Source organism: Amphiura filiformis, chromosome 9 (genome assembly GCF_039555335.1).
Source record: "Amphiura filiformis chromosome 9, Afil_fr2py, whole genome shotgun sequence".
Classification (NCBI taxonomy): Eukaryota; Metazoa; Echinodermata; class Ophiuroidea; order Amphilepidida; family Amphiuridae; genus Amphiura; species Amphiura filiformis.
In genome coordinates this window covers 57,141,910-57,159,322 of record NC_092636.1, presented here as the reverse complement: position 1 = coordinate 57,159,322, position 17,413 = coordinate 57,141,910, and the positions used below count along the sequence as shown (strand labels likewise).

The 17,413-nt window shown below is 36.5% G+C and overlaps 1 protein-coding gene across 2 annotated transcripts in view; it reads right to left on the bottom strand.

The window, feature by feature from the left end:
- Positions 1–1,157: 1,157 nt before the first annotated feature.
- LOC140161217 (uncharacterized) overlaps positions 1,158–17,413 on the bottom strand; it is a 194,576-nt gene continuing 178,320 nt past the window's right edge. For both annotated transcript variants that reach the window (XM_072184669.1, XM_072184670.1), the window contains 5 exons: positions 16,429–16,625; positions 13,894–14,097; positions 10,810–11,305; positions 6,800–6,895; positions 1,158–5,273 (listed from right to left, as the gene is read on the bottom strand). In XM_072184669.1, the coding sequence (XP_072040770.1) occupies positions 5,098–5,273; positions 6,800–6,895; positions 10,810–11,305; positions 13,894–14,097; positions 16,429–16,625 (1,169 nt within the window). In that variant the 3' untranslated portion in view covers positions 1,158–5,097. The remainder of the gene's footprint in view (positions 5,274–6,799; positions 6,896–10,809; positions 11,306–13,893; positions 14,098–16,428; positions 16,626–17,413) is intronic.

The following is a 17,413-nucleotide window of genomic DNA, read 5'->3' as shown; positions in this document are numbered from 1 at the left end:
GCCATGATAGTAGGATCTATTAGTCGTTTTATATACAATGTATATACCGTATTTATATACCAATATTTGTCATAATATAATGAGTAATATTTAGCAACGTAAATTTGCAGGTCATATGCACAAACGAATACTGATCTTTATGATATTCAGGTTTGTGTACATCACATAATTATAACATGTCACATAGGAGGTCATATGTGTTGACCTTCATCTATTGTATTTGTTCATCTGTGTATGGAGAGGAGAAACGCCATTAAAACTCCATCAGCGGTATTAAATGGCAGTTAGTAGTAGTAGTAGTAGTAGTAGTAGTAGTAGTAGTAGTATAGTAGATAGCACTTGAGAATTATACATATGTACATGAGCCTCGTAGGTCAAATATTATTAGCCCCAGGGCCCCAAATGTTAAAACAAAGGGCCGGCCGTTTCTCATAAAGCAGCTTCAGGGCTCAGAGTTTGTACACAGATTGCGTGACCTGAGAATTATATTTACCCACCCACCCCGCCCAGCCCCATACACGTAGGACTAAACAGACAGATATTATAAAATAGATGATGATAATTGGAAATACCAGTGTGAAGCGTTAAGGCTGTTCCAGTTAAATTACATACCCATTGGTGGTCATTTAATTTACATGAAACCTGGTGGGTTCAGTCAACAGTTAGAGCCACATTGGAACGTCATTTCGGGGTCATCTGAGGTCAAATTAGTATAAACTGTCGTATGGAAATGAAACTTGGTATTTACAGTCACCATTCAGCATGTTTAGAGCCAAACTTTTAGAAAGTTATTGTGGGGTCATCTAAGGTCAAATTAATATAAACTGTGGTATGCGTATAGCGTCTTGTGCAGTTTGTAAATGGCAACAGCCAGGTGACCGCCTAGTTAGTAGTTATAGTAGTAGTATTAGTAGTATTAATTATTAATTGTAAATATCAGAAATTAAATAGCAGTTTGATGGAAATAGTTTTGCTATTCTTTATATATTTTATAGGCCTATATTTTTGCGACACCCTGAGTACATGGAATAGTATTTTCTGAAGCCATTATGGCTCTGACTACGTATTAACTCATTGTAAATTGTAGGCTTGTGTATAAAATGTGAATGTATACAAAACACGCAGGATTGAAAACAGACACGAAATTCACTCAAATCTTGTTGTTAGAATGTAGAGCTTTTTATTGTTCATCCATTATACATATTTCATCTTGGCATTTGCAGTTGTTTTCTTGATACTATTTGGCTAATAATAACGTTTGCAGATATTTTGCCTTATATCCAATAATGCACAATTCCAGAGGTTCACGTACTCTCATGTTACTAAACAAATTATACATAAACCCGACTTCGAACACGGATATCAGAACGTCGCCGAGGGGATTATCCCACCGGAGGAATGCATTCTGGGATACATAAGAATGGTTTCTTGTTCATTTTTCTGCATGGCCTCTCGAACACCTTTATCTCATTAGTATAATTGTAATCAATAATCGTCCTGTAGTGTTCTAAACAAAGGTAGTTTGTGACTTGAACATTGGCAAATTAAGTTTAATAAATTAACTGATTACTCAGACCTTTTATGCCTACAATAATTAGTTGCATTTATAGTTACCCTAGGTCTATAGCTTGTCATTTATGCCAAGAAAAACATAGTGTGTTCTTATTGTACGTTACAAATTTACTGTAATTTTATATTTTTCGTTTTTGGTCATTTCGTAAAGGATGAACCCTGTAATAAATACTTTCATATATTCAGTTTACACGTGTGAAAGAAAATGAAAAAAATTGCGCAACACAATCGACTATTATAATTATCCAAATATGAACTATTCATCGCGTGTAACATCTCTATCCGCGAATCCGCAGATACAAATATTTAACACGTTAGATGATCTAAAATGTTGAGCAACTTTTTTTTCTTCTTTGTATAGGGATATCGGGTGCTAGAGACATGGAACAGTCATTTTCCTACATTCTTAAAACATTTGACATTCATAGTTTTGATTCAGCAGTTAACATCTATTATAATCAACATTAAATACTTCCCTTTGTATATGTATATAAGTAACACACCAACGTGACCAAAGACAATACAAAGTCATATTATTCTTTTTCTTTTCTTGTTTTTTTTCTTTTATACAAAATATTATAAAGAGAGTCACATTATATGGTATTTTACATTTTTAGTAGCTTCTTTACATATTAACCGCTATATCTCTACTTATACCTAGCTATGTGAGTAATCTAATACCAATTTATAAATATATGACAATAGATTTATATATGTTATTGCATGAAACACATAACAATATCGAAAGTAAAACAAATGTCAAAACATATATTAGACGTATGTTTGATCAGATTTAGCCAAATGGTGCAATCTTTGATCAGATTTAGCCAAATGGTGCTATCTTTAGGTACATATATTTTTGTCAAATTTTCGATAATATACGTATAGTGGTCTGTTATCCAGCAAAAGTACATATACGTACCTCTATGAGATTAATGTATTTGATGACGTGTCTCTTTTTGGTTGGATATTAGCAGAGTAATTAACAGTGGTTCCAGTGGGTCGCAACCCCAGAGTCCCGAGCTCAAAACGAGCGTCTCAAAACTACCTGGAAACAAGGTGAGACATTCGACGCAATGAAATGTAATCGGGTTGCGAGAACTCCTACTTGATGGGCTATTCCAGTTGAAATTCGTGTAGCACTGGAGAAGACAAAATTGAGCCCAAGGTCATACAAGTTACAGAACTGACACATACACTCCTTATGTGTTTCTTATTATGAAAACGCCATTAGCCAAATTTAAATCCAGATGGCCGGTATTTTTTAAGATGGCTACCATTAAATGACAAATATTAATGACCAGACAAATGACAAATAACCAGATAAGTACCAAATTTTGCAGCTACCCTCATTTGAATCATTGAGGCTGGCAACCACTGGATCAGATTTATCTCATGACTTGACATTATCCAACATTAATATTGAATCATCATTTCATTCAAAAAATTCCACTATTAATACATCTTGGTTTAGCGGGAATATTTTATCATATCCTATTTGTGAATATTATTTTTTTTATCCTTTACTATTAATGAAACCCAGAGTACTCAGTAAACATTACAATAAAGATGTCGTCGTAACATTACTACAAAGGTAAATAATACAAAGAAATGTACGCATAGTGTGAAACATTGACAATGCAAAACTTTAAATAATTAATCACTACAGTCAGTCTACTCTGAAGTACAAAGTACAGACGCGGACGCAACATTGTGCCGACTTTGAAGGCACGCATACCTGCAGCTGAGACGCAGCACTACGCACTGTTAACGCGCTGTATACGCGCGCATGGTTACTTTGTACTTCAGAGTGGACAAACTGTACAGTAGTATTGTTTTATATAAATTTTCACAAACTGCTATAATCACTATATTGAATCGGGCTATCATTATAATGTTATACTAATTCTACATCTGCATCTAGTCACAATATTACAGAAAACAATAACACAGTATTTAAGGCCGTGTTCGCGCAATTCAATGGATTAGAACACCTCAAAATGATCAAAATTCATATCTTGGGATGTTGGAAACAATTAAACGTGTTACAGAAACCAAGTAAATAATAACCGCGAAGTTCCGCGAACTTGTGCGAACGCATGTGAACATAAACCAACATAAAGCTGAATAATACTCGATCGCTTTTTGCAGAAAAATGAACTGCGCGCATGCTCAGTATGCAAAAACGATGCTCAATGAGCAAACTGTGCATTGTTTTCACATACTGAGCATGCGTGTGATTCGCCTTTTTTTTTGAAAAAGCGATCGAGTATATTCAGATATTTTGCCTGAAATTGAACAACAAAATACGTTAGATATGGTCGTGATGGTCATAATGGAAGAAGAGACTGGATTCCACCTCCAATCCCGAAGAAGAAACATCACTTTTATTTAGATTATTCTCTTTTCTAAAATTATTCCTTCCTTACAAAATCCCCAACCGCGGCCTTCGGTTTGGAATGTTCCTCACTGAAGTGTTCACCTAATTCTATTCAAAAATAAAGTTTTGCCCTATTGTATAACCTTTTTCAAATCATTAAAAAATATTGCGCAAAATTCATCCACAGCAAACTCGGAACAGATACTTAACAGGTAAAAACCTGTTACACAAAATCAAATCTATGATATTAAAGACCAATAAAATGTCAATGCAAGAATCTTTGGTGCTTCAAAATAATATTGACAGACTGGTGTACCAGTTGGTTCCACGGTACGTCACTATTTCAACATATACATATTTAGACGAATAGGGCCATTCACTTCAGCAGAAAATGGAACTTTTTTGCAATTACAAAAGCTTACAGATCCTTTTCTTCAAATTTAAATGGTGTTTTCAAGAGTTGTAATAGAGTACATAATTATTTTCTTCAGTCAAGTGTGGCTTTCGAAACCATTTTCTTAAAATGCCCGCTAGTGGTGGCATAGGAAGTCTTCGCAATGGCTCCTCTTTGATGAGCCATAGTCTCGGGCCATAGTATACAATTGTGGCAACTTTCTATGCAGGTAAAAACCCAACCTTTTCACACATACCTGCCGCATGTACGGGTATCACAAAAGTCATCAAATCTTATTTGAACCCTCAAGTACAGCAAGATTTTAACAAGTGGTTTTTTTTTTGTATTGGTATAAGTTGAGTTGCCCATAACCTTAGCAACTCAATATAACACTTGTTTATTTATAACCACAAACTTTGTTCAAGGTTTAATAACTTTTTGACATCCCAAAGAATGGTCATTTACAAATGCGAGTGGCGCAACAATAGTATTTCGCTATGAATAAATTGAAAACCATAGATTACAAATTTACAATAAAAAGATTTTATGAAAAACTAAGCAATAAATAATATAAACTGATCGCAGCCATCTCTTGCTATGTATGTTGATGGCACTTATTCTAAAAAACAAAAAACAGGAAACATGTCATACTCTGTAATTTCTGTAAAAAGAATGAAGTTTTTACATAATTAAATATCTTAACAAATCGATTATATACAAATCAGTCTATCAATTCTGCTCATTATAATAATCAATTATTCCTATCGGAATCTCTCATATTATCCATAACATCTTCCAATGCGTCCTGTACAATTCCTACAAAATCATTGCCCATACCGTTGATACCAGGTATTCGACATCGGCTGGGTCCTAATCTCTTGTTTCGTTGGCTACGACGTGTAGGTTCTGGCGCTTGACATATCAAACCTGTGATAAAGAAAAAGGGGATTGGTTATTAACATTTGGATTTGGCTCTGTGCAATAGTCATATCTTATTGGATGCAGATGTTGTGTTGTGCTTGTTTGTTTCCGATAAAAACATACAGTACACAAAATTATTGCAACATTTGTTGAAAAAAAAAAGAATGATTCCGCAAACTGTAACATTGTTCAAATATCCTGTCGAGTGTCAATTGCATATGACTGGATATAGAAATGTTCTTTGCAGAAATAGGTAAGCTTAGGCTAATAAATGGGATGGAGTGTGTTACTCATGTAGTGCCATCGTGCGTCTATTCCAATGCTTACAATGCCGTTTGAATGCAGAGAAGAAGAAACATTAGAACCACAAAATGCCCATATGCCTTTATAAAGGTCTCTAAATGATTTAATTTGTTCCTGCAAGGTATCAGGAAAATGGTAATGGGATAATGATTCATGGATGTGTCGAGTGTGAGAAGTGATCAATCTTAGAAGATAAAGGTCCTTCAAGGACTGGAGGACTCAGACGAAACAAAGATTACGTGGCCAACCCATAAGGCACCGGATGACCTTGAATCGCACCAAGAATGGTGTCTTGTGTGTTCATCATGTTAATACGTGTTTAGGTGCCATTGTCCTTTATGGAGTAACTATGTGACCATATTATTGCAATTTAAATTCCCGAGTCCCCCCCCCCCCAAACCTTGCAAGATGTCAGCCATCTTTGACTGTTATTCGTCCAATCTGTATAACCTTATTCCGTAACCATTTTCCTGACACCTATAGCAGAAACCGATTAAACTATTTGGCAACTATTCTAAAAGCATCTTGACATTTTCTTGACTAACGTTTCTTTTTCTCTACATTCAAACGGGATTCACGCCTTTCCGCCATTGTAAGCGCCGGAATAGGCGCAGGATATCCACCCCAAGTGACACCTTCCATCACATTTATTAGCCTAATATTACTCATTTCAAGCAATGAGCATTTCCATGCAGTACATCAAGTGAAATCAACAGGACTTGGTGTAGCGTCATATACTGGGAGCATGTGCCCCCAATCGATTTGAAAATTTAGAAAACTGCTGAAATTGGCTTGTGCCCCTTCCATCAAGCCCGGTGCAACACCACCCCCCGGTCCATTCCCCACCGCCCCCTACGGGGATGACTCATGCTTCGCCACTACGCGACAGGATATTAGATCAATGTTCAACAGTTTGCGGAATTCTTTTTCAGGAATGTTGCAATAGCCTTTGTACATGATCCCGTTTTTATTTTAAAAGCACTCTGACATGTACTAGACAATTCCTTGACATTTCTGATAGATTTAGTGTTGTGTTCGGTGTCTCAAAAACCTGTGAAACCATTGAGATAGTATTTAATACCTTTCCCGACAGTTCTATGTAGACTATTCTGGACATAACTACGTATTTCTAAGCATTAGGGTTTCCATGGAATATTTAGGAATGAGTAGGCAGACGCAGTAACAATTACAAAGGCTCTCATCTGTTTGTTTTTTCACTGTATGCCTACCTGAATGACATGCACAGTGGTCTCTGCATTTCTGTCCTTCTTGGTGATTGTAGTCTCGGCATATTTTGGATCGTTCGTGTACCTCACAACAGCTTCCTGTATGGAATGAAAAACAAATCAGAAGATTCAAAACATCGTTGGTAATCATGATTATCTTTGATCGCATATCTTTAAGGCTTACAATTTTGTCATCAAGAACATTCCTAAGAAGTTCGACTCAAGATCTACGACCTCTGGCAACACCACCTTGTCACAGGTTAACGACCTATGCCGCCCGATCATCAGATGGCCTGAAGATGTGTGATACTGTAGCCTCTCAAATAAAAATGAGTCCAGTTGACCATTTTTATATTCCAATTTAATATTTATTACTCCTGGATGAATGACAACCTTCACAAACGTATCCTTACCCAATTTGGCCAGGATTGCCTAGAGAGATTTAGAGAGAACTTCTAGGAAATTAGCCGACCATAGGAACCATCTACGCTTTAATTTGCGGTGTCAACATTCCAGCGTTACACCGCGAAGTTTATGGATCAAACCCTTGGTGAAAGGAAAAGCGGGTAAGATCATCGCTAAATCACAGAAAGAATTTATTGTTAAACGAACGTGTACGTTAAAACAATTTTACGATCGGTGTTTTGAAGAAAGAAGTAGATCGTATTTCTGAGGAATTACGCACTCAGTTACCAGTTGTTGTTTATGAGGAAGTGGCACGGTTCACTACGCATGCGCAGTTACCCAAACATCGACGATCTAAAGAGAGGCTACAAAACAAGTTCACAAGGTTGCAGAATTCGACGCGATCGCGTTCTGATTTGGATTTCAATTGGAGGAACAAGGATGGTTTACAACCGGACAATGGAGTAAACGATAAATTTGTTGAGAATCTTTCCAGTAGACCGTTGAGTAAGACTGAGAAAGACGTGCTTGCGAAAAGTTTGAACTTCGCTGTGACGCCGAATTCTATTCCACATGTGGAACTGATAACAGCTACCGAGTCGGCCATTAGAAACAACAAGCTGAACACAGATGACACTGATTAATTAAAAACCTAAGGTAACTGCTTGTCTTAATAACGCTAAAGTTCCCAATTCCAACCACAGTAAACAACAACGGGAAGCTATTAGAACACTCGGTAAAGATGACGACATCATAATCTTGCCTGCCGATAAGGGCCGTTGCACAGTAGTTTTAGACCAACCTGAGTACCATGAGAATGTATGTGAGCTTTTGAGCGACACTAAAACATATGAACTTCTGAAACGCGACCCCACCAGCGGTTATAGAAAAAGGTCATTAATAATTTACAAGAACTTGAAAGTGCTGAAATGATAGATCGTCTTTTGTATCATAAATTGTATCCTGCTTAATCGGTGCCCGAATTTTACGGCCTTCCCAGGATTCATAAAGAACATGCTCCATTGAGACCAATTGTCAGTAGTGTAGATTCAGTTACCTACAATGTAGCCAAACATGTGGCTTATGTAATTGGTCCTTTGGTTGGGAAGTCGGAGCACCACTTTGTTAATAAGATCCCAGCAATACAGTTACAGGAAGAGACGATAACTTCGTATGCTGTGTCAGCACTATTTACATGTGTACCACCCAAGGAAGCGGTAGACGTCGTACGCGGTTGCTTGCGGAAGGATAACACATGGAATGATATATAGAACGGAACTTAGTGTATCGCAAGTGTGCTGATTATTGGAACTGTGTTTGAACACGTATTTCATCTATAATAGCAAATTTATAGACAGCGCCATGGTTGCGAGATGGGTTCATCTGTGTCACCGATCGTAGTTAATTTGTTCATTGAACAGTTTGAACGCTCTAGATTCGTTTACTGGCACGCCACCAACGCACTGGTTTCGCTACGTCGACGATACCTGGGTGAAGCTAAGGAAAGATCAGCTTGCCCCCTTCTTTGAACATATCAATTGTGTGAACGAGCACATCAAGTTTACCCAAGAACATATCAAAGAAGGAAAACTTGCCTTCCTGGACTACTCGGTGCTGATCGGAAACGACGGTAAAATTGAAACATCTGTATACCGCAAGGCCACACATACAGATCAGTACTTTATTCTGTTCGACTCGCACCACCCCTTGGTATACAAGCTGGGAGTTGTTCGCACTCTGTTTCACAGCCATCTCTACGACTGAGACCTTAAAGGAAAGGGAACACGATCGTCTCAAATCGGCGCTGGGTGTGTGCGGGTATCAAATGGACCTTCCACAAAGCGCTTTCTGTAATCACAGCTTCCATCACTCGCGACACTCGAAGCGATGACACACCGGTTGAACGAAAGAACATCACCATCCCCTTTGTCTGAACTGTCGGGAAAACTCCGCAGAATTTTCGGAAAACATCAGATCCCTGTCTCGTTCAAACCAACTAACACCTTGAGACAGAAGTTGGTTCATCCCAAAGACAAGCCGCCTAAGGACAAACAAAGCAATTTAGTTTACGCAATACAATGCAAGGACGCTGATTGCCAGGACTTGTACATAGGGGAAACCAAACAGACATTAGCCAAACGCATGTACTAGTATACGTGTTAGTACTAGTTGCGGGGATTCAGCCGTGTTCACGCTCTGATTTCTGATTTTGGACAGAGAAAGCAGGTGGTATGAAAGGGTCGTCAAGGAAGCAATCTACGTAAAGAAAGAACAACCTTCACTAAACAGGTTGCGGCCTGCAAGTACATTCCTCAAGACTCAAGATCTACGACCTCTGGCAACACCTCCTTGTCACAGGTCAACGACCTTTTGCCGCCAGATCATCAGACGGCCTAAAGATGCACCTAGGATTAGGTGCGATACTGTAGCCTCTCAAATAAAAGTGAGTCCAGTTGATCAGTTTTATGTTCCAATTTAATATTTTTAAAAAACACCATCTTTCCACATTATTCCTCGACAAAATTTCTCGACGGACTTTAGACGTTCTCGTGGCAATTCAATTCTAAATCTCGCCACCATACTCCATGGTCTGACAGAAATCAGATATGAAGGAGACTAGCCAATAGTAGTAAACTCTTTTGTAATGACGGTCGAACAGATTTTTATTCAACCAAAACTCCTATTGTTGCAGGGACAATACGCTATAGATTCAGTATAATTGTTGGCTAGCTGTTTGTCATAACTTGCAAGACAGCACAAGACGTGACTTGGAGATGTTTTGTATGTAAAAAGAGACACGTGTTGTATAGGAGCCGACAAGTGCCTCATTTTGTAAGTTGTACGCAACAGTACATAATGTAATCGCATAACGTCAGCCTGCTACGCTAATTGCCAAAGTAATTTTTTGTAATTTTGACTGAGCACAAAGTACAAAATATTGTTCAAGCACGCATTTAAACATGTTTTTTCACCAATCTTTGCACAAGAACAAATGATAATGATACAAATGAAAAGGAATAATCTGAAATAATTAGGGTGATTATGTAAATGATGCATGCTTGAACCACATTTTGTACTTTGTTCTCAAAATTACAAAAAATGACTTAGGCAATTAGCGTAGCAGGCTGACTATAAGTAAAATTCGAGACGAGTGACAGGATAGATTGACCTTGTTATATTATGTGAGGGATAGTGATGTATTGTTCTTTTGTATTGATTAATCGATAAAAGTTCACATTAGGGACATTTGGGCTTGGTTTTTTATGTTTGAGGTAGATAGAAGAGGTTGTGGACGGCGAGATGTAAATTGGGTGATGATGTCACAGCTCATTAGAGTTTGTCACTCGGTCTATAGCAACGTGTTGTAATGAAGCTTAGACACAACATCTTTTTTGGTCCTATAGCACTATCAGTGCCCGAAGAGGTACCGATGGCACTTTTTATCGTATTTTCTTATTTTATTTAAATGAAAAACAATAACACTTGCAAATAATCATAATGCTCAAAACACTTTATTACATCTACAGAGAGTGATGTTAAGAGTCATCGGTACCTAACAGGGCACCGATAGTTCTATAAGACCAAATTCGATGTGGTTCCTTACTTACCCTGAGAACAGTCCCGGTCACTTTTACATTCATCTAAAGTTGCAGAGCTGCTTACATCCAATGGCTCACGTAGTCTGTCCGTCTTCTTATCTTTCTTTTGATTGCTGTCTCTTCGTGTCCCGTCGCTTTCTCTGTTAGGTTTGTCTTCCCCCTTCTTCTCAGCAATTGTTTCTACTTCAGGTCGTCGTTCAACATTTGATTGTCTTTCTCTGTTACGTTTGTCTTTATCTCTTTTTGAGTGACCTTTTTTTCGTGATTCTGGATTTTCAGTTTGTGTCTGTGAATCTGGAGTTGGAACTACATCATTGACTAGTTCTTCCGGGTTTTCAGGAGCTTCGGATTCTTCATTCTTCTTTTTATCTTTCTTTTCTTTCCTCCTCCCTTCCCTGTCTTTACGTCTGTCTTCTCTTCTTGACGATTCTACAACTATAGTAGTTTGTGGTTCAGGCTGCATGGTTGGTGAAAATTCAAATTCTGTCGGTTCCACTTCATATTCCTGAATTTGAAGGGGAAAGTTATTTGAACAAGGTTGAAGCTTGTCTTATTACACTGTGTTATGAACTAAAGTATTGTTATTGTCATTTAAATTTAGCATGCCTTTTGAAAGTTGAATATTGTTATGTAGCATCAGTAACCAGGATGTAACAGAGGTATATTGAAAGACAGCAAAATAATGAAGGTACCAGTCATGTTTACCTCTGTATATCCTAAACAAACACAAATACGCCTATATGTCAAAATTAAAACCAACAGCCATTACCTGTACCCTTTAGCATTTTTAGCTCTAATTTAAGACCTCATTTGTTGGGACCGGTTGATAAGTAAAGAAACGGTGATCGAAATCCAAGAAAGGAATCACAAGTTGCGCTTTAATATTCCAATCATTGGAAAGCAAGTCGCTAGTTCTAGAACGTTTTGTGTACAAATCAATATAGGGTATCCAATGGAGCAATCTACAACTTTTGGATTTGCATCTTCCTACATACATACATACATACATACATATTGAGCATTTATAAAGCGCTGCTACATTAAGAGCGTAGCGCTACACACAATATTGAAGGTGGCAAAAGGCCAAAATATAAACACAAGCAAAATATATATACAGAGCAACAGAACAATTAGGACGATTTATACAAATGTGTCTTTAGAGCCTTCTTAAAACAGCAAGTGATGCAGATTCACGGATATTGATCGGTAGACGATTCCACATTCTGGGAGCATTATAGTAGAAGGCCCCGCGCTCAGCAGACTTCAGCAATTTAGATGTATTGTGCTCTGCCAGTCGTGTGGTGTCAGATGCTGAGCGCAGTCCAGCTCTACCAGGTTGATTGAGAGTGATACAAGAGGAGATGTAATTGGGAGCCATATGATTCAGGCATTTGTAAACAAATAAAAGTACTATAAACACAATTCCCTTGCCATCCTTGGCATTTCCGATCACCGTGTTTTTATTTCTTGATCCATTTCAACGAATGAGGTCTTAGTCTAAAAGATGCAGCTATTGTCTGTTGGTTCTAATTATGATATAACTTTGTTTAGGATATACATGGGTGAAAATAACTGGTACCTTACTTCTTTTATTGGTGCATGGGGTCCTTGGTTCAATCCTCGGATTAGGTAAAAATCATAAATAATTATAATTATCAGCTCTCTCTAATACTGCATTTGAATCGTGGGGCAGATGCATTTAATGACAATGACATGCAATAATAAGTAATAAATCAGTAAAAATGGTTTTCATTTTATGTGAATAACAGTTAAGTTCTGGATATTCTATGATATCGCTTGGTAATATAAATATTGATATACTCTCCCGACGAAATGTTTTTCCGCACCCTCTATAACCGCAGAAAATGTTAAATTGTAATGATACTACAAATGGAAAACGTATCAAACCTAACTGTCACTAAAATATAAACCCTTTAATCAATAATAGTCATAATTGCAGGAACTTGGAGCCCTCATTTATTATAAAAATAAAGAAAGAAAAAATATTCTAATTTTGCGGTAAATTACACAGTAAAATTCCATTGAGATAAAGTGGCGGCGCTGTTTAATGGGGCTCATTATGACGTCAATATTACCCTGTTGCTATCAAAAAGTTGTCATGATCGACTTGCAGTTATCCCGACGGGCACTGCTGGTCATCATCAACAATGTTTGATGCAAACGCTATTTGGGTTCGGTTGTTATTATTATCTTGGTGTTGTTTTTTTCGGCCGTCCAGATTTCGGGCGATTGTCCATTGAGCCATGAATCTTCTTTTTTTCTCAAATCATATCGAACAGATCCCTCGTCAATATTCAATAATCTTGCAAATTCACGGTTAGATTTTCCTTCACTATGATATGCTTACTCATTCCCTTCTGGTGATCGGTAATTTTTGGCATTTTGAGCCTGATCTGATGTTAAAACTGAGCAATTTTGGAAGTCGAAATTAAACTATAATGCGCTGCTAGTAGGAAATCCCTGTAGTGAGACTGCATGATATTAACTGAATGGAATTTATCTCTTTTGGATCGTGGCAAATAACATAATCGCATAACAATTAATAATCCGTTGTAATCGGGGATAGCTTTATTCCTCTAGTATCACAATTCATAACCTTGATCATTTGTTATGCATCACATGTTTTAAAAAAGAATTCAAATACCCCGGGCATCATCTGTTGTTATAGTGGTCGTTAAGGACTGGCGTCATAATTAGCTAATTAAGCACAGCGCCGCCACTTTTCCTATAGGGATTTTGTACAGGTTTTTCATGAGATCATAAGAAAGTTTGTTTCGTTATTTTCCAGCAATGTTTTGATGTTGAAAAGTTGATTAAAACTGATTAAAGGTAATATAGATGATATTGAAGTAAATAAATAGCTTTCAAGTTAGTATTATTTTCTAAAAAGTCAACAATTGTTACTGCGGAAAAACATTTCGTCGGGAGAGTATGATATAAATCATTAACCCAAATGTTATAAAACATTCAAACAGGATTTTGATTATATAGGTTTGTTGAATTGAAATGAACTTCGTAAGGCAAATTTCACTTCAAAAGTGTCATTTCGATTCGTTCATTATTCCCTCTTACCTGCAAATCTTCCGGTAATTGTTCTTTGTTTTTGTCTTTGTTTTTGTCTTTGTTTTTGCCTTTATCTTTTTTCTTGTTATCTTTTTTCCCTTCCCGCCCTCGGTCTCGCCGTCTGCTTGATTCTGTCTCTACTTGAGGTGTAGGTGATGGCGTAGGCTCCTCTGTCATCTGCTCAGTCGTTGACAAATCTACCTGCAAATAATTCTAATAAAACAAAAAACAAAAACCATTTGTCATCGTTATTATTATGGTTTTAAGATAAGCCTAGTTGGTAATATGCATAGCTTTAAGGGAGTCTCCGGCAATCACAACATTATGCCTTATATGTTAGAAAAATAATTATCAAGCACGAATAACGTAGTTTTATTTAAAACAAATTCATATTGAACATAAAAACGAATACTAACAGTCAGCTCTCAACACGCGATATTCAAAATTCCCGCGCCGAAATTGTCTAAGTGCAATGACGTAATGGTTATTTGAGCTCAATTGTCGTCAGGCTTCATTGTATTACTGGTACGTCATTACACTCGACAATTTCGGCGCCCGGGAATTTTGAATATCGCGTGTTGAGAGATGGATGTTTTTATTCGTTTTATGGTCACTATGAGCTTGATAATGTTGTGATTGCCGGAGACCTTTAATTGCAAAACTTAAAGCCATAATCCATAATGTACGATTTCAGTCAAATTGTAAATTTTTCGTTCTTTTCCCAAAATGCTGAAACATAACTGCTGGGAAGGGTTTCTGTCCATTTGAAACCAAATTCTTAAACACTGGAGAATGTTCCTGTAACCTTATTGGTTCTTACCCGTGTGATATGACACGATATCACACGGTTCAGCCTGTGTGCATCGACGCGATACGCGTACTCGCTATTTGAACCAATCGGAGTCGCATAGCAACAACAGGACTGATCGATTCTAAGGCACTAGGTATAATTCCTTGCAAAATGTAGGATTTAATTTGATTAGAATTTGAAATACTTGAATATTTTTATTTGAATGGAAGTGTTTAAGAATGGCGTAAAACAACGAGACCAGACAGTCCATGCCAAAATTGTTACTACACCTTTACATTTCATCGAATCTCTTTTGGATGTCTGTCATTTTGAACATCACACTTGAAAGATGTATGCTATGTAGCAACTTTATTTTGCAATTTCATAATTTGCATATTATTAGCATATTTGCAAGAAAAATCATGAAAATCAATAAATACCTATATTTTTCACAATTTCAATATTTTATTAGAAATTAAGCATGTAGGCCGTTTGTTATGACTTGATGAATGAAGCTGTTAAACAGATTTTGATATTTTTGCTTATTTTTCCTTTTTTGCCCCAAAATATGTAAAAATCCAAAATTTTTGGATGACCTATATTTTCTTTGAATATTTATAAAATTTCTTAATTTAGGTATAATACAGTGCAGAAAAAGATGTCAAAAAAATCTGTTAAACAGATTTCCAATAAATTGTTCCATTTTCCATTTTGGGTTAAATACTCAATTTTCATGCGCGGGATATTTGAAACATAAAATGAAAACATGTCCATTGCACTTTTTCCTCGAGATGTACTATAATATCAAGGTTACGGATATATTATAACCCCTTCTTATCTTCACTGATCCATCAGATACCTATTGTTATGAATGATCAATGAAAAGGTTCAGAACTGGGCTACTAATGGTCTGTCAAGTATCTATAGTTATTTTCATGACTGTGTCAACTCAAAAATCATGCAAGGTCGAATGTAGGAAAAGTACGATCAGTTGAGCTGTACCATGAAAAAAAGTCGGGAATAAAAAATTAAAAAAATCGCATTTCGCATTTGTTTTTAAATTTCTCGTGAGCTTTGAGACAAACCTTTTTTTTGGCCTTATATCTTTAAAAGTAATGATGATAAGTGTATAAAAGTATACATTTTCAGAAAGGAAATGATGCAAGGAATTCAACTAGCACGGCAGATTCCTGCAAAAATGAGCAATATTTCCGAAAAGCGCCAAATTTGATTTTCCATGCCAATTTTTATCGGTCCACCATAACAACTTACCCTAAATATCCAAATTGAGGAAAATTGCTTATTTGTGTTCTAACAAAACTAGATTCGGTTTTCTCAAATTGTTGAATTTTGTCTTCATTTTAAAAAAATTGGTCAAAAAAGATCAAAGTTTGACTTTTTTTTTTCAATTTTGACAAAAATTTTGGATATTATAAGGTATATAAGAAAATATTCAAACATTTGAGAATCCGAATCTAGTTTTGCGTCTTTAGAACACAAATGTGCAATTTTCCTCAATTTGAATAAAGTTGAGTTTCAGATATAGCTAAACAAAGACAATGATTTATTTTGTTGCATATTATTATAACTAAATGTTCAATTTCAATGGGGTTTCTTGCAAAATGAAGTTTTGCAAATGTTTTATACAATCGTGTAAACAAAAATTGAATATGCCCGACTTCAGACTGATTTTGCTTGAACACACCACACTTTTCAAGGGGCATATTTTATACTATAAAAACATTCAAGCTTACTGTATCTTCCGCTGTTGTTGTTGGTTCCACATTGGTGGTATTGTCAACAATATCATTGTCAGCCGGTATTTCCTCGGTCATTTTATCTTCCTTGGAGGTTGGCGCAGGCGCGGGTGCTGGTTCTGTACGGTCATCTTCTCTTAGCGCTATCATATCGTCGAAACTCACTATTTCGGGTTCCATTACCTCACCAGTACCTGGATTGATTGATTGATTGATTGATTGATTGATTGATTGATTGATTGATTGATTGATTGATTGATTGATTGATTGATGGATGGATGGATGGATGGATTACTTTAGAGATGTTAATGAAACATCACTTTAATACTTTGGTATTAATGTATAATAATATATTAAACTGTCAATTTAGACAAAAGCATGATGGTTGTCGTTACCGTCACAGTCATCAACATCATCATGGCAATCATCATCATAGCAATCATCATCATCATTTTCATTGCCATCATCATAAACGTCTTCTTCGTCATCATAACTACCATCGTCATCATGATCTTCATCACAATCATTACTACCACCATCATCGTCATTATCATTATTGTTAATTCTGTGTTTATTCATATTCTTTGGTTTAGTTTATCGTACGTTTTTAATTGTTCAATTAGTTCTCCGGTTAGCGCAACTTTTTATATATATACAAGACAACAATGTTAAGGGGGTACTACACCCCTGTGGTAAATTGTAACTATTTTTGCATTTTTCTCAAAAACTAATAACACACTGGCAACAAAAGTTATGTATATTATAGGGGCAAGGAATCCAATTACTACACTGAAATTTCAGTGACTCAAGACAAGCGGTTCAGTATATATGATAGGAAATGAGGTACATCCTAGCGGTACCTTATTTCTTATCATAAATAACGAACCGCTTGTCTTGGGGTCACTGAAATTCCAGTGTAGTAATTGGATTCCTTGCCCCTATAATATACATAACTTTTGTTGCCAGTGTGTTATTAGTTTTT